Genomic DNA, 17,887 nt, shown 5'->3' on the forward strand with positions numbered 1-17,887 from the left:
CCATTACAGTAGTTAGGTGAAGGGGAACAAGGATCTGGACAAAGACGGGATGTGGAAATGTAGTGGATGTCAGAAGTAGTGTTCACAGGCCTTGAGCTAGATACAAATAGGAGGGTAAAGGAGAGAAGCCAAGGGAATACTGAGGAGCTTTCTGTAGTAAAGGGCTCTGGGTAAAGCTGATGTATTTCGGGACTGAAATTGATAGAATGTGGAAATGATTGGATATAGATACAGCAAAAATGGATACAGTAAAATCTAGGAAGTCTCTATGGGATTGGACAAAAATGATTTCAAGGTACTGGGAAAATAAGGGGACTAGAAGACAGAGCCAGGTCCATGGAGTACGGATGAACTAGAGTTTGGATCAGTTAGGGATGACCATGAATTTCACTTAATTTCCCTTAAACTGGTGCTAGTGAACTGGTTTTCTCCCCTGTTCTTGTACTAGTGAAAGATTGTTGAGATCTCTGTCCCGTGAGAGGCAGCAAAGTCATGATGGTGAGCAGTGTCTTTGTAAACATAATTAATCTCTGTAAAATTCTGATTCTGCTACTTGTTAGTTTAGTTTCCTTAAATAAGCTACTGACTCCTCTCTCCTACAGATCCTCACTTTTAAAGTGGGGATAATAGTACTGAGTTGGTCAAGGTGTTATAATGATGAAATAAATCTATTTAAATTATCTTGAACATTTTAGAACCTTGTGAGTATTTTCTATTCAGTGCATGGACTCTAAGACCAATGTTTCATAGTGGATACTTCATAAATCTTATTTTTATAATTATCTTCGAGTTTACTACTTCCAGGATGTCTATTAGGTATTTTAATTGAAATTTAATTTTCCTTAAATACTTAAAACTATCTTTTGAGATCAGTACTCTAACAATCCTAACTTTGATTTTTTTACAAAAAAAAAATCTATTGAACATGAAATACCTGGCATGTAGTATTTTAAAACTGAGAATTAAGGAAAAAAATAAACACTTTGACCTCATGGAGCTTAGGGTGTACGTTTTATATTTGTTATAGTAAATAGCTGGTGATCAGGTAAGGTGATGAATACTAAGAAAAATATAAAGCAGGGTAAGGGGATAGAGAAAAATGAAGCGGTCGGTGCTATTTGAGATGGGTTGGACAGGGAAGCTTCTTCTGTACATGAACTTGGAGCAGACACATGAAGGAGGTGAGGAAGAGAGCCACATGGATCTCAGGGGTGTCAGGGCTCTAAGAGGAGGGGGAGTTAGTGCAAGCCCCTTAAGTGCAGAGCACATAGTGCGTGGGTGAGTGTAGAGGTCTGTTGCTGAAGCAGAGGGAACCTGGGGGAAAGAGAGCAGGGTAGCTATGGGCAGAATATAGAGGTTAAGTGGCCATAGATAACCTAGGGAGAAGGGTAATCAATGCCTCTTAAAGATTCTTCATCTCTTACTCCTAGATTAATCTCATGGCCTTTAAAAGCATGCATACTTATGCCTTCACTCTGCACACGCTTGTGAAGGCATACCTGGCATTCCACCTTACAACAGTGGGGTGTCACATTACTTTTGATTTCCAGGGAGCTTAATATGGCCTTTGATGAAGTGATCTCTCTGACTTCAGCTCCTCCTCCTCCTTCTTCCTGGCTAAGTCTCTTCTGTGCTTTGGCCCTGGCTTCTTTGTGATTTTGAATCAGGCCCTGCTTGTTCCTGGGACTTTTATATCTCCATTCCTTCAGTGTGAAGCATGCTTCTAGATCTTTGCAGGGCTGCCTTTTCATCCTGTAGATTTCTTATCCTAGGTCACCCCCTCAATTAACCATTATATAGGTTTGGCAGAGAGGATATAAAGACCTCTCTGGGGAAAACAAAGATGTCTACTTCTCCTGCACACTGTACAGCTAATGTCCCTGAACCAAACTGAGGACAACTTGTTTTTAGTATGACTGCTGATGAAGGGGCAACTTGTAGCAAAGAGAAACAGAGATTCATTGGTGATCGGGGAGACTGGGATAACCCATATAACCTGGGGCTGTTCTGGCAGGCGAGTGGGAGAAGGAAAATGCAGCTCACCCACCAACCCAAAGGACTTAGGTTCTTCTTGCTCTTTGGTATCCCATCTAGTAAGGATATGCATGCAGAGAATGAGTGCCTTAAAGCAAAAAAGAAAATAAAATTGTTCATAATAAATATCCTGTTATGGCCACTTGCTCATATAAAATGCAGAATTGTGTTTCCTGTAGCATCATTTCCTTAGTGATCCTGTAGCTGTGTTAGCTGCCTTCCTGCTGCTTCGTTGGGAACAGGGAAAGATCCATTTTAGATCTCAGTCCTGAGGAAAGAAGTTGAGTGGAGAGGCAACTGGTACACATGGACCGCTTGTCTCTCATGGGGTAGCTAAACTGGACATTTTCCTAGACCCCATCCAGATGTGTGGCATATTTCGTAAAGTCCCTCTCTCCCAAGATGTACTCAAGGGCTTGTGAACTGAATCTCCAGGGCCATTTGTTAAGAGAAGACTGGCCTGACTGGAGCTGATATCCATGTTAAACTATAGTGGTATCCATCTTAAATCTGATGTTTCCCAAAGAACCCTTCCTTTCCCAAGGACATTTTAGGAATGAACCCATGTGTTTGAGAAACTGGGTGAAATAAGATTTCCTTCTTATAGGACTTCTCAGGGCCTTTAGGATAACAAAGCCCTTGACTGTAAACCGACCAAGAAACACTAATGTATGGCCTAGTTCTTAAATATGTTGGTCATAGAAAGTTTTTTTTCCAAGAGGAGACTTGAATGAAACAGACTTTCAAAAAGGTGTTCTAGATATGTACTATGGACTATTGGTCTGCTCTCTAGAGCTAGAACAGGCAGAGAGAACTGCAACCCAAACCCATCCCCTACTAGTCAAGCCTCCTCTCAATTCCTTGAATCTGGGTACTTTGTAACTTTCTTCCAGGAGACTGTACACCTACATTCCAGGTAAATCATTGGCTTGGTCATTTGGGTCATGCTTATGCATTATCGAATAGAGGACTAATGTGTCAGGACTACTCTTCCCAAATATTGGACAGGTGGTACTTACAGATGTATTTTATATCTCAGAATATCATCCGGCCTGTAGCACCTAGGTAATCTGACTGAAGTTGACCTTGAGGTTCAGATCTTTAAGAAAGATGAATTGTAGTTTTTAATATCCATTTCATTAGAGTGTGAGACAGTGCTGAATGGTGTCCAAACAGAGGGTGCAGACCCCTGCTTTCCAGAGGACGTTTGTAATCCCCTGTGGTGAAGCCAACATACACTTAACTGAGTCACTAGTTCAAAATGACTCATGCCCTATGCTATGGGTCCACACACAATCCCAGGACCTAGTTACTCCTAGATCTTCTGTTTCAGTGATCTTTATCTGAATATATTTCAGTAGAATTTTCCAGGTTCAGATCTGTAAGAGTAAGCTTTCAGGGTTTCTTTGGACTTAGCCTATCGAGAGGTCTTGTAAAGGACGCCATTTATTTTATTTATATCTCAGACTTGTAGTCTCAACATTAGGACCCATAGCTTGCTAAGAATCTATAAGTGAGTAACTTAAAATGCCAAAGAACTTCAGGGACAAAAGATCAAGGAAGAATGAATGTAAAAAGAAGAGCAATAAGGTTAGTCACGTCACCGTTGGTAACCAACGATTTCTGGGATACACATCTTCTACTGGTTAGATAGATTACCGATATGGATATTACCCTGTGACTTGGGTGAGACTCTTCACTGAGAACAGTAGATGGACGTTTTAGTTTGCCAAAGCGAGACCAATGCAGATTTCCTTATAAGCATTGAAGAATCAGCCAGAAAAGGAAAAGCTTCTGAATTTTGTACTTTGGGAACTTCTCATAAAGTTGTATGCTTCACATATTTTAGCTTGTATCATTTATAAGTTTTTAAACATTTCTCAGAAATGAAGACACCATTTGAAGAACATTAGTGAAAAATATGCTTGTTTTGATAGTCATGTTTCATATCTTATTAAATTCTTTTGTGTGGGATCTTTTAGAAACTATAGTACGTTTTCAAGTATTATACATACACAGAATTCCTTAAAGAGGATCAAGGATCTTAGCTGACTTCATGCATCATTGATACGGCATACCATGCTCTCAAAGACAATAAATTTTTGAAGTCTGGGGGGCAGGGAAATGCTCAGTGGTAGACTACAGTTTCCATTTGCATTATCTTTTAGCCACGAAAAAATTCCTAATTTCAAGTGATTCGCTCTAGATCTTCATTTTCAAAACAGGGAAGGATAGTTAAAAAACAAAGATTTTTTTTCTTTTATGTGGTTCTTGATTCCTTGAAAATTCCAATTCAATGCTATATGCCCCATTTGAGCTCAGATTGGTACCTCTTTGATTCTACCATTATCCTTCACAAAGCTTACCAACTCTCTGTTCTTCACTTTTTGGTAGAATTTTTAAAAATAGTAATGGAAAATAAGATTAGTAAAAAGTCTCATAAGTGATTGTACCACTGGAATGTCTTACCTCTTTCTAGAGCATGCACCCATGCTACAGCAAGCAGAAGAACCAGGATCCCCTTCATTTTCTTGCCGGCAGTTCTGCAGCACCCTGTCTCCTGTAGGTGACCCAGTACAAAGTAACAGCCCAAAGTAACCAATTTCCTTTTACTGAGATTCCTGACTGTGAACTAATCAATTATTAATCTCCACACAGAAGCAAGGGCAGTCATCCTTGGCCCAAAAGAGATAAAATAATATCTATCAAGGCAAATAGACACTCTAGCAGGGGGGAATGTAGGAGATTTTAATCATTAACTTTGTCAACCTGCACAAGAGTCAAGGAATACATAGAATTTTTTTTCCCACTGCTGCTATTTACGAAGATTGATTTAATATATTAACTAGTACACATCCCTCCCCTCGCCCCCTTGGAGGGTTATATCTTTGGACTCTCCCTACCCTTCTCATATATAAATGGGAAACTGGAGATTTCTCTACTGGACTGCTTTTCTTCAAATTTACTACAAATAAGGATTACCTTAAAATATTGAAGAGTAAATATTTTTAAATCCTAAGGTAGATGGGGATGAGAAGCCAATTTATCAGTTTCCTAGTTCCATAATCTTAATGATCTACAATTTTATTGAAGATGGTAGGATAGTACTGTATGTGCTATCTTACTCTTTGAGGCACTGACATATTTTAATACATACTTTTAAAGATATTTATTTATGAGAGAGACAGACTAAGCATGGGCGGTTGGAAGGGCAGAGAGAGAGAGGGAAGTAGACGCTCCACAGAGTGAGGAGCCCAATGCAGGACTCGATTCCAGGACCTCAAGTTTATGACCTGAGCTAAAGTCAGATACTGAATGACTGAGCCACCCAGGCGCTCCTATTTTAATACATATTAAAAATAACCATTGATTGGGGCAGATAGCTAGGATGGTGGTGCTAAATGACTTGCCCCAAGTCACAAAAGCTAGTTGCAAATCTTGGATTCCCCAGAGGTTATTGAAAGTTCTTTCTATGGGGGCGCCTGTGTGGCTCAGTTTGTTGTGTCTGCTTCAGGCTCAGGTCATGATCTTAAGGTCCTGGGACTGAGCCCTGAGTTGGGGAAGTGAGAGGGTCATGTCCCTGCTGAGCAAGGAGTAGGCTTCTCCCTCTTCCTATACCCTTCCCTCTGGCTTGTGCTCTCTCTCTCAAAGCTTTTTAAAAAATTTTACCTGAATTCTAGAAAATAAGTATATTATGGGCTAGTATAACTGGAGAGCTCACAGTGCCCTTGTGGAATGCTGAAGAAGGAGCATTTTACAGAAGAGGGAACCAAGTCCCAGGTATGTTTTGTAACTTGCCCAGAGTGGCACAGTTTTTCATCTCCTCATGGGAATCAGGTCAGTGCCTGGGTCTTGCAGCAGCCCTCTTTCCCAGAAACAGGGTCAGGTTAGGATTAGTGTACAAGCTCTGAAACCAGATCCATATTCAGCTCTTATGGGCTGTGTAACCATGGGAAGTTTTGTCTAAGCCTTATTTTTCTCCTATGTAAAATGGTGGTAACTCTAGTATTGTCACAAAATTGCTGTGAGCTTAATGGAGATAATCTATGCACAGGGTTTACTGTTACATCAAACACAAAGAGATAACATTAATGTTATCTATTACTGTTGTTGGTGTTAGTTATTGCTCTTATTCTAGTTATTGTTCAATTTCTTCATGGGTTCTCCAAACCAAGAGGGTCACTGGAACTCTGTGGAACATTTAAAGCCAGCCCTGTATCTCGGACTTAGGACCATCACAGACAAATGAGCTAGAATTTCGGTATCCATTTAGTAGCTAAGGATTAATTGCATGGGCAGATTCCAACCAAATCCTAGTAAGCTGCACAAAGCGATTACATTTTTAGCCTGATCCCCCTTCTATATTGAAAATAGTGGGGTTTTAGGTTAAGAAAATGGAATCCAGTTAGTTGGAAAAAGATCTCTACTTTGATCTGGTTTAGTTACCTCTGTAAGGCCAGTAGAAATCTATGTGGTAAAGGATATGAAAAGATACTATAAACCTTGCAAGAGGCAGCCTGGGAAGATAGTCTTGCTGTTCAAGAACCAACCCAATACTGTTCAAAGGTTAAATTTCTGCCTACCAAAAAACTTCTAAACTTTTCTTTTGGCTAAACTACGAGTTTACTTTGTAAGTTAATTAAACAATGTTTTAGGCTTACTGTGAGTTATTTGGAAATCAACTGTTAATGAGGACCAAAGAGTCTAAAAATAAAGAAACCCAGAGCTGAGAATAACTGACAGATTAATTTCCATTTTTAAGATAACACAACATATGTATTCTTATAATTTTTAATTTAACAGTATTTTAGTCCTCTTTTGATTAGTTCATTCAAAGATAAAGTAGATGGTTTCCCATTAAACTTGCTACAGGGTTTAAGATCAGCCTGTTCTTGCACTTAAAAAGATGACTTTATCTCTGCTTTTGCAATAGCCTCTACCATTTCTGTTTAAGGACAAATTACATGTAGCAAGAATTGCAACATCTCGTTTAGGTCTCCTCTTGAGAAATCTGTCTACACAAGCTGCCAAATGCCTTCTCTTGGTTGAGTATCTTACTAACTGAAAATTAGCTCTCACATGCTAGTAGCTAAACATATGAATCTTTGCTCTGTCTTATTTCTGTAAGTTTCCTTAATCTTTCAAATGTTGATTGCTTGCAATGGTTCAAAATTTGGGAAAAAACAATATCCTAATTGGCTTAAACGAGAAGTTTCATGTTGAAATGACTAGTTCATCTGAAGTGTTACAGTAGCAGTTATGGCAACTTAAATTTATTATTGAAATATATTTTTAAAGATAATTATTAAATAAGCGGGAGGAGGGCAAGGAGTTGTCTTGCTTGTGAAGAATTGAAATAGGACTCTTGGCTGGCTCAGTTGATAGAACATGAAACTCTGTATTTCAGGGTTGTAAATTCCAGCCCCATGTTGGCTGTAGAGAATACTTAAAAAAGATTTTATTTATTTGACACAGAGAGAGTGAACACAGCAGGGGGAATAGCAGACGGAGAGGGAGAAGCAGGCTCTCTGTTGAGCAGGGACCCCGATGCAGGGCTCAATCCCAGGACTCTGGGATTGTGACCTGAGCTTAAGGCAGACACTTAACTGATTGGGCCACCCAGGCACCCCTTAAAAATAAAATCTTGAAAAAAAAAAAAAGAATTGAAGTAGTCTCTGTATATCTTGCCATTGGCTTTAGAAGAAATGTAGATTTTTTTTTTTTTTTTTTAATCTAAGCAGGCTAGTTCTAGGCAAAATTGTGAGACCAAGTCCATCTTTAGTTCTTTTCCTATTATGTTCTCTTTTTTTTGTTAACTCTTAGATCATACACAGTTTACCAAAGCTGTTTTTTGAACGCCTCTATGCTGCTATAGGCTGCTTGGTAACTCTTCCATTATAGCATAAAAGTAGAAATTACCTTCAAAGTGATTTTATTTTCTAGGGTGTTCTTGTGATTCAGATTCCCTCTATGCTATTAAAGTGTGGTGTCAGTAACTTGCCCTGAAGAATGACCTCATGAGATGGATGTTAGTTGCATAACATAGGTATTATCCTTTAAGTTCATGAGCAGAGCAGAAATAGAACATGATCTACATTGTAGGGTACTTTTTTTTTTTTTTAAGATTTTATTTGAGAGAGCACATGAGCAGCAGGAGGGGCAGAGAGAGAGAAGCAGACACCCTGCTGAATGGGGAGCTTGATGAGGGGCTTAGTTCTGGGACCCTGAGATCATGACCTGAGTCAAAGTCAGATGCTTAACTGACTGAGCCATTGAGGGCATCACTGGTACTTCCCCCCCCCCTAATTCTTTTAATTCTAGTATAGTTAACATGTAGTGTTATATTAGTTTCAGGTGTACAGTATAGTGATTCTGCACTTCCATACATCACCCAGTGCTCATCACAAGTGCACTCCTTAATCCCTATCACCGCCTTCACCCATGTCCCCACCCACTGCCCCTCTGGGTCACCATCAGTTTGTTCTCTGTAGTTAAGAGTCTGTTTCTTGGTTTGTCTTTTCTTACCCCTCTTTGCTTGTTTCTTAAATTCCACATATGAGTGAAATCATATGGTATTTGTCTTTCTGAGTGACTTATTTCTTTTTTTAATTTAATTTTTTATTTTTATGTACTTATTTTTAAATTTTTAAATTTTTATTTTTTCTCACCATGGCACCTACCCTCCCTAATGTCCAACACCCAGCCACCTCACCCCTCCTAGACCCCCTCCTCCAGCAACCCTCAGTTTGTTTTCTGAGATTGAGTCTCTTATGCTTTGTCTCCCTCTCTGGTTTCATCTTATTTCATTTTGACCTCCCTTCCCCTATGATCCTCTGCCTTGTTGCTCAAATTCCTCATATCAGTGAGATCATATGATATTTGCCTTTCTCTGGTTGACTTATTTCACTTAGCATAATATCCTCTAATTCCATCCATGTCATTGCAAATGGCAAGATTTCATTTTTTGATGGCTGCATAGTATTCCATCATATATATACACCACTTCTTCTTTAACCATTCATCTGTTGATAGACATCTAAGCTCTTTCCATAGTTTGGCTATTGTGGACAGTGTTGCTATAAACATTCTGGTGCACGTGCCCCTTTGGGTCATGATGAGGCTTTAACCCAGCCACCCAGGCACCCCTACATTTGTATCTTTATGGTAAATAACCAGTAGTATGATTGCTGAGTCATAGGGTAGCTCTGTTTTCAACTTTATAAGGAACCTCCATACTATCTTCTAGAGTGGCTATACCAGCTTGCATTCTCACCAACAGTGTAGGAGGGTTCCCCTTTCTCCACATCCTTGCCAACACTTATTATTTCCTGACTTGTTAATTTTAGCCATTCTGACTGGTATGAGGTGATATCTCACTGTGGTTTTGATTTGTATTTCCCTGATGCTAAGTGATGTTGAGCACTTTTTCATGTGTCTTCTTTGCAGAAATATATGTTCACATCTTCTGCCCATTTCTTAATTGGATTCTTTGTTCTTTGGGTATTGAGTTTGATGAGTTCTTTATAGATTTTGGATACTGGCCCTTTATCTGATATGTCATTTGTAAATATCTTCTCTCATTCTGTCAGTTGTCTTTTGGTTTTGTTGACTATTTCCTTTGCTGTGCAAAAACTTTCGATCTTGATGAAGTCCCAATAGTTCATTTTTACCCTTGCTTCCCTTGCCTTTATGGATATTTTTAGGAAGAAATTGCTGTAGCTGAAGCTGAAGAAGTTGCTGCCTGTGTTTTCCTCAAGGATTTTGATGGATTCCTGGCTTACATGAAGTCTTTCATCCATTTTAAGTCTATTTTTGTCTGTGGTGTGAGGACATGGTCCAGTGTCATTCTTCTGCATATGGCTGTCCAATTTTCCCAACACCATCCATTGAAGAGACTGTCTTTTTTCCACTGGACATTCTTTCCTGCTTTGTCAAAGATTAGTTGACCATAGAATTGAGGATTTATTTCTGGGCTCTCCATTCTGTTCCATTGATCTATGTGTTTGTTTTTGTGCTAATACATACTGTTTTGATGATTACAGCTTTGTAAGAGAGCTTGAAGTCTGGAATTGTGATGCCACCAACTTTGGTTTTCTTTTTCAATATTCCTCTGGCTATTCGGTGTCTTTACTGGTTCCATATAAATTTTAGGATTATTTGTTCTATGAAAAAAGTTGATGGTATTTTGATAGGGATTGCATTAAATGTGTAGATTGCTTTAGGCTGCATAGACATTTTCATAATATTTGTTCTTCCAACCCATGAGCATAGAATGTTTTTTCATTTCTTTGTGTCTTACTTAATTTCATTCATGAGAACTTTATAGTTTTCTGAGTAAAGATTCTTTGCCTCTTTGGTTAGGTTTATTTATAGGTATCTTATGGTTTTGGGTGTGACAGCCACATGCAGAAAAATGAAATTGGACCATTTCCTTACACCACACACGAAAATAGACTCAAAGTGGATGAAGGACCTCAATGTGCGAAAGGAATCCATCAAAATCCTTGAGGAGAACACAGGCAGCAACCTCTTCGACCTCAGCCGCAGCAACATCTTCCTAGGAACAACGCAAAAGGCAAGGGAAGCAAGGGCAAAAATGAACTATTGGGATTTCATCAAGATCAAAAGCTTTTGCACAGCAAAGGAAACAGTTCACAAAATCAAAAGACAACTGACAGAATGGGAGAAGATATTTGCAAACGACATATCAGATAAAGGACTAGTGTCCAGAATCTATAAAGAACTTAGCAAGCTCAACACCCAAAGAACAAATAATCCAATCAAGAAATGGGAAGAGGACACGAACAGACATTTCTGCAAAGAAGACATCCAGATGGCCAACAGACACATGAAAAAGTGCTCCATATCACTCGGCATCAGGGAAATACAAATCAAAACCACAATGCGATATCACCTCACACCAGTCAGAATGGCTAAAATCAACAAGTCAGGAAATGACAGATGCTGGCGAGGATGCGGAGAAAGGGGAACCCTCCTACACTGTTGGTGGGAATGCAAGCTGGTGCAACCTCTCTGGAAAACAGCATGGAGGTTCCTCAAAATGTTGAAAATAGAACTGCCCTATGACCCAGCAATTGCACTATTGGCTATTTACCCTAAGGATACAAACGTAGTGATCCAAAGGGGCACGTGTACTCGAATGTTTATAGCAGCAATGTCCACAATAGCCAAACTATGGAAAGAACCTAGATGTCCATCAACAGATGAATGGATCAAGAAGATGTGGTATATAAACACAACGGAATACTATGCAGCCATCAAAAGAAATGAAATCTTGCCATTTGCGACAACATGGATGGAACTAGAGCGTATCATGCTTAGCGAAATAAGTCAAGCAGAGAAAGACAACTATCATATGATCTCCCTGATATGAGGAAGTGGTGATGCAACATGGGGGCTTAAGTGGGTACGAGAAGAATAAATGAAAGAAGAGGGGATTGGGAGGGAGACAAACCATAAGTGACTCTTAATCTCACAAAACAAACTGAGGGTTGCTGGGGTGAGGGCGTTTGGGAGAAGGGGGTGGTATTATGGACATTGGGGAGGGTATGTGCTTTGGTGAGTGCTGTGAAGTGTGTAAACCTGGTGATTCACAGACCTGTACTCCTGGGGATAAAAATATATGTTTATAAAAAATAAATAATTAGGGCACCTGGGTGGCTCAGTGGGTTAAGCCGCTGCCTTCGGCTCAGGTCATGATCTCAGGGTCCTGGGATCGAGTTCCGCATCGGGCTCTCTGCTCAGCAGGGAGCCTGCTTTCTCCTATCTCTCTCTCTGTCTGCTTCTCTGCCTACTTGTGATCTCTCTCTGTCAAATAAATAAAATCTTTAAAAAAAAAAAAAGAAACATTTAAAAAAAATAAAAAATTAAAAAAAAATTAGAATAAGAAATTTTTTTTTTAATTTATTAACTTTGTAAGACTAAAGAATCATGGGGAGAAAGACATAAATTCCATTCTTTGCTGTCCCCTCCTCTGGAATTCCACTGTTCTCCTTTATCAATGAGCTTGGTCTTGGCTGGATCTTCTTGCTGATCTTCTGGGGAGAGGGGCCTGTTGTAGTGATTCTCAAATGTCTTTACCCAAGGTGGAATTGCACCACCCTTGCCAGGGGCTGGGCTAAGTAATCTGCTTGGTTTTGCTCTCAGGAGCTTTTGTTCCCTGAATGCTTTCTGTAGAGCTCTGGAGGATGGGAATGAAAAGAAAAGTGGCGGCCTCCCAATCTCTGGCCTAGAGGAGCTAAGAGCTTGAGGCCTCACTCCTCAGTGCACCTTCAGAGAAAAGCACCCCATCACTCCTGTCTCCCTGTTCTCCAGCCGCGCTCCGAGCTCACCCAGCCTGTGACCAAGCATTTCTGTCTCTGGCACACAGCCCCATTTGGACTCTCTAAACCCAGCAGATTCCTGCCAACTGCTCATCCAGTGGAGGAAGATAGGTCTCCCTGGATCTGCAAGTTGTGGGGTCCCTGCTCAATGAGTAGTGATCCAATTGTGCCACAGATCACAGTTTAAGGTAACCCTGAGCTGAGAGCTCAGTCCTCACCTCTGTCTGTAAAGTCAGCTTTCCTGCTCTGATACCTGTGAGCTCTGCTACAGTCAGACACCCCTCATCCTTCTGTGACCCCGGGGGACCTGAGACCACACTGTCCTCGGGGACCCCACCCCTGCTTAGCCTCTGGAGTGATGTCCCTCGGTGGAGCAGACTTCTAAAAGTTAGGATTTTGTGCTCCATTGCTCCAGTGCTTGCCAGGACGTGGCCCCTCCCCCTGCGGTCTAGCTTCTCATCACTTCAGATTCACTACTCTGCATGTCTTACCTTTCAGAAAGTGGTCGATTTTCTGTTTCTAGAACTGCTGCTCTTCTCTTTAATCTCTTGTTGGGTTTGTAGGTGTTCAAAATGGTTTGATAACTGTCTAGCTGAACTCCTGCAACCTGATGTCATCTCAGTCTGCTACTCTTCCACCATCTTGACTCTCCCCCTAAAATCTTTTTATAGTTTCTATTTTACTATTACGTTTCTGTTCATTTAAGACCATATTTGCTTTTAATTCTTCAAACATATTCTTTAAATCTTCCTTCATATTAATATAAGCTGCTTTATAGTCTTGGTATACTAAAAAGCATGTGTGGGCCATCTCAGAGTTGGTTTCTATTGACTGATTTTTATCTGGATTATCAGTGACGTTTTTCTGTTTCTTTTCATATGTAGGACATTATTGAATATGTTATTAAAAAACCTGCATTCCATTATATTCCTATAAAGATTTGACTTTTTTTTTTTTTTCAGTTTTGGAACTTCAATTACTGGCCAACTTCATCTTAAACTTGTGTGAGATTTATTTTGCCTTTTATTAGGGTAGATGAGTGAAAAGCATGAAGTATTTTCCAAGTCCCTGTACCTTGGAGGGACTGAACCCCTCCAAACACTGTCTTTTATTGCTTTTGTAATGACAAGGATATTAGGCTCTGTACAGGTGGATCCAGAATAGATTTTGGTCTCCATTGAGGCCTGTATGTCTAGAATGTAGTCTTTTTAGTGTCTTAGCTGGATGTTTTGATGTTTAAGAAGGTGGTGATGAAGTCTTTCCACTAGCAGGGTCTGGGGTGTGAAAGGTTCTAGTGCTGCTTGACCTCTGTTCTCTTTTCACTTCTCAAAACAGTAGTGACATTTTGGTAAGCTTCATATATTCTTTTCTTAATGGCAAAATTATGGAGATGTAATTTAATTTGAATTCCATAATGTTCATCAGATTAAGGTATAAGATTGAATGGTTTTTAGTATAGTCAGGCAACTATCACCATCTCCAGGTTTAGAGCCTTTTCAACATCCCCCCTGAAAGAAACCTTGTAGTTCCTTTGGCATGACAATATGAGAAATATCATGGACTTGCTCCTCTAGAAAACTAGTGAAAGTCTCCAGAAAAAGGGTATATAGCAAATGAAGAAACTTTTTTTTCCCCAAGAAAATCTAAACTTGGTAAGGAAAGTGACAGTCTGTGGTATTTAAAACAAGACCCACTCACTCCTCACTCCTAGCTCAGCAAGACAAGTATAACTACACGGGACTTCCTTTTCCCTCATCTCTCAGTTGGTAGGGCTACCCGCCAGAGGACCAGGACGCCAGCATTCCTCCTCCTACCTTTTATCTACCTGCTACTGATGCTATAAGCTCCAGGTGAGTGTGGCTGAAAAGCAAGTGACCCTTTTCTTCCTAGATCTTGCTTGTGGGATATAGGTTCAACCTTGAGCATGGAATCACTGAGAAAACTTGAACACTAACTGCCCTTGCTTTGGCTTGTGGGCAGTAGCTCAAGGACAAGAAAGGGACACCAAGGAGACCTGGAGCTGATGTCTGCTCACTTCACTAAGTTTTCAGCTCCATTTCACTATTTCTAGGAGAAAGTATAGGGGTAGTCTTGAAGACAGTGGATTCCTAGATATGACACCATAAGGATAAGCAACAAGAGAGAAAATAGATAAATGGACTTCATCAAAACTAGTGTCCTTTGTAGTGCAAAGGTTTTCATCAAGATCTTGAAAAGACAGTCCTTAGAGTAGGAGGAAATATTTGCAAATCCTACCCAATAAGGGTCTTGTATCCAAAATATATAGAAAGAACTCTTACAACTCAAGAACAAAAAGAGAACTGAATTTACAAAGGGAGGGGTAAAAAATTTGAATAAACATTTCTCCAAGAAACATATATAAGTAGCCAATAACCACATAAAAGATGTTTGATTTCATTAGTCATCAGGGAGATGCAAACCAAAACCATAATGAGGCACCACTTCATACCCACTTGGCTGAATATTTGCAAAGTGGGATAATAATGTGTTGAGAATGTGGAGAAATAGAAACTCTCATAAACTGCTTGTAGGGGATATAAAATGGTGCAGCCACTTTGAAAAATGGTCTGCAAATTCTCCAAATGGTTAAGCATAGTTACCATGTGACACAGCAGTTCCACTCCTAGATTTCTTCCCAAGAGAAATGAAATCTATGTCTACACAAAATCTTTTAACAAATGTTTATAGTCACACAACTTGTAATAGCCAAATGCCAACCCAATTGCCCATCAGCTGATGAACAGGTAAACAAAATGTTATATATCCATACAGAATACTGGGAATGTAGTATGGATACTTGTTTAACATGGATTAACCTTGAAACTGTTATGTTAAATGACCACCTATTACATGATTCTATTCATGAAATGTCCAGAATAAGCCAAGCTATGGAGACAGAGTAGCTTAGTGGATGCCTAGGTTTGGAGAAATGAGGGAATCAGTGGAGTGATAACTAAAGGATATAGCATTCCCTTCTTTCTATCCATTTTTTTTTTTAAGATTTACTTATTTTAGAGAGTGTACATGCACACATGTGCAGGGGGGTGGGCAGAGATAGAATCTTAAGCAGACTATTCCCTGAGTGTGGAGCCAATGCTGGGCTTGATCCCACGATCCCAAGATCATAACCTGAGCTGACACCAACAGTTGGTCTTTCAACCAACTGAGCCACCCACGCTTTGTGGTGTTTCTTTCTGGGGTGATGAAAAGGTTCTAAAATTGACTGTGCTGATGATTGCATGTGGATTCTATCTGTGGATAGACTAATATTTTAGATGATTCTATCTGTGGATAGACTAATATTTTAAATAGATGAGTTGCATGGGGTGTGAATTTTAATAAAGCTGTTATCAAAAAGAAAAATTATGCATAGCAAGGCTTATATGTCTTTGCCTTGTGCATGCACGGCCATCTTTGTCCTAGATCATATGGGGAAGCTCATAGGCTTCCGAGCCTGTTTCCTGCTGCCATGCATATTCTCCTCCCCAACCCCATACCCTATGCTGCAAATTGCTCAGTTCAGTGGGGCCACTGCACTCTGCATGGATTGCAGCTTGTTGCAGTTGAGGTCAGCACACTTTCTACAAATAGAGAGCTAACCTTGTAGCTTACCTTCTGAGGCTCCTTATTCAGAGGGATTCAAACTTATCTATTGTCTATTGCCTGAAAGCAGGTACCTCATTAATGGTTTCTTACAGCAAAAACTCTAGCATGGTATTTGATTTCCTGTTATTCCTTTTTACCTGGAAGAGGAAATAAATACTCTTTATACATAAATAGAATTACAAATATCTAAAATATAAAAAGTCTGCCCATAAGTGTTGATAATAATTTTTTAAGAATATCACTAGTCATTTTTAAATGACTAGTCTTTCATTTTTAATATTTGTAATCAGCTTTCTTATAAACTCATGATAGTTTCTTCTTTTTACCTGTTCTCAAAGTTGATTTTGAGAGGAAAATTAATCTTAGTATTAGAAGAACTGTTTGAAAATACAAACTTAATTTTTAACTTTGTAGAAGGGAGCAAAATAGCTCTCTTTTTGAGCTAATTGACTTTATTGTAGTCTTGAATAATGTCTTTATTTCTTTGGAAAGGAGATTTTACTTGTCTTGGTTAAGTATTAGATATAAGCCTTTATTCTAATAGCTCCATATACTTATTATCTTAATTATTTTTCACTCTTACCTATTCCAATGAATACTGTTTTAATAGTCTTAGGTTCTCCAGTACTTTCAATTATTGCAATTAATGTTTATTTGGATTTGAGCTTAATATTTTTATTTTGATATTTACCTTCTAGCATTAGTCACATGCAAGATCCTATTGTCATTCTGCATAGAGCTGTACCTAAACTGATTAGGTTAGTTCAATATGTTCTTAACAGAAAACCAAGATCCTTTGGACAGTCTAATTAGCACTCATGATGTTATCGGGAATTAAGAAATCAAACTGTACAGAACCATCAAGTTGTTTTCACATTGCTTTTTATTCATTCTTGATATCCTAGAGTTTTTTTTTTTAATTTTTTATTTTTTATAAACATATATTTTTATCCCCAGGGGTACAGGTCTGTGAATCACCAGGTTTACACACTTCACAGCACTCACCAAAGCACATACCCTCCCCAATGTCCATAACACCAGCCCCCTTCTCCCAAACCCCCTCCCCCCAGCAACAAACCATAAGTGACTCTTAATCTCACATTCTTGATATCCTAGAGTTTAATTAGTGCTGTTCAGACATGCTTTTGATTGAATCAGTTGGATAACTACCAAATTGCTGCCCAGTTTAGTCAAACCACCATTTAAAGTACTCAAATGTGGGACTAAGATAAAAAGATCTGATGAACTTAGTTTGATGTCCTTCCTAAAGTCTAATTTGGTTGGGGATAAAGGGAATTAGCAAAGAAAAATTTTCTGGCAACAAATTTATTCTCATTCTATTTCTGAACCAATTGTTTTTTTTTTTTTTTAGAGAAAGGCAACTGATTACCTGCTAGAAAGTTTACTTCTTATTATCACTTCAGATATGGAGACTTTCAACAGCTTAATGTGTAATGAGTGGTAAAAAATTACCTACTTCTCCCTGTCTGCTTTATTCAAAGTACTGCCATGCAAATTCTGTACAAGATGTGTTCTGAAATAAAGTCCAGTTAATATAAGGTCCAGGTAAATAAAGGAATATGCAGGATACAAACACTGGCTATTTCTGCTACTCTATTTTTTTTTTTTTTTTTGTCCTCTTTAGATATCAGGACTCTACTGCATTTACACAAGTAAAATTTGGTGTAAAATCATAGCTCTTGGAAACAACAACAACAACAACAACAAAAACAGGGGCACCTGGGTGGCTCAGTGGGTTAAGCCGCTGCCTTCGGCTCAGGTCATGATCTCAGGGTCCTGGGATCGAGTCCCGCATCGGGCTCTCTGCTCGGCAGAGAGCCTGCTTCCTCCCCTCTTTCTCTGCCTGCCTCTCTGCCTACTTG

General features: G+C 39.3%; 1 protein-coding gene across 1 annotated transcript in view; it reads right to left on the reverse strand.

Annotated features, from left to right (window-relative positions):
* GC (GC vitamin D binding protein) overlaps positions 1–4,683 on the reverse strand; it is a 31,369-nt gene extending 26,686 nt beyond the window's left edge. The window contains exon 1 of the mRNA XM_004766298.3: positions 4,504–4,683. Coding sequence (XP_004766355.1) covers positions 4,504–4,561 — 58 coding nt within the window. The 5' untranslated portion in view covers positions 4,562–4,683. The remainder of the gene's footprint in view (positions 1–4,503) is intronic.
* Between the last annotated feature and the right edge of the window lie 13,204 nt (positions 4,684–17,887).

The sequence above is a fragment of the Mustela putorius genome, unplaced genomic scaffold (assembly GCF_011764305.1).
Source record: "Mustela putorius furo isolate JIRA1106 unplaced genomic scaffold, ASM1176430v1.1 tig00000430_pilon_pilon_pilon, whole genome shotgun sequence".
Taxonomy (NCBI): Eukaryota; Metazoa; Chordata; class Mammalia; order Carnivora; family Mustelidae; genus Mustela; species Mustela putorius.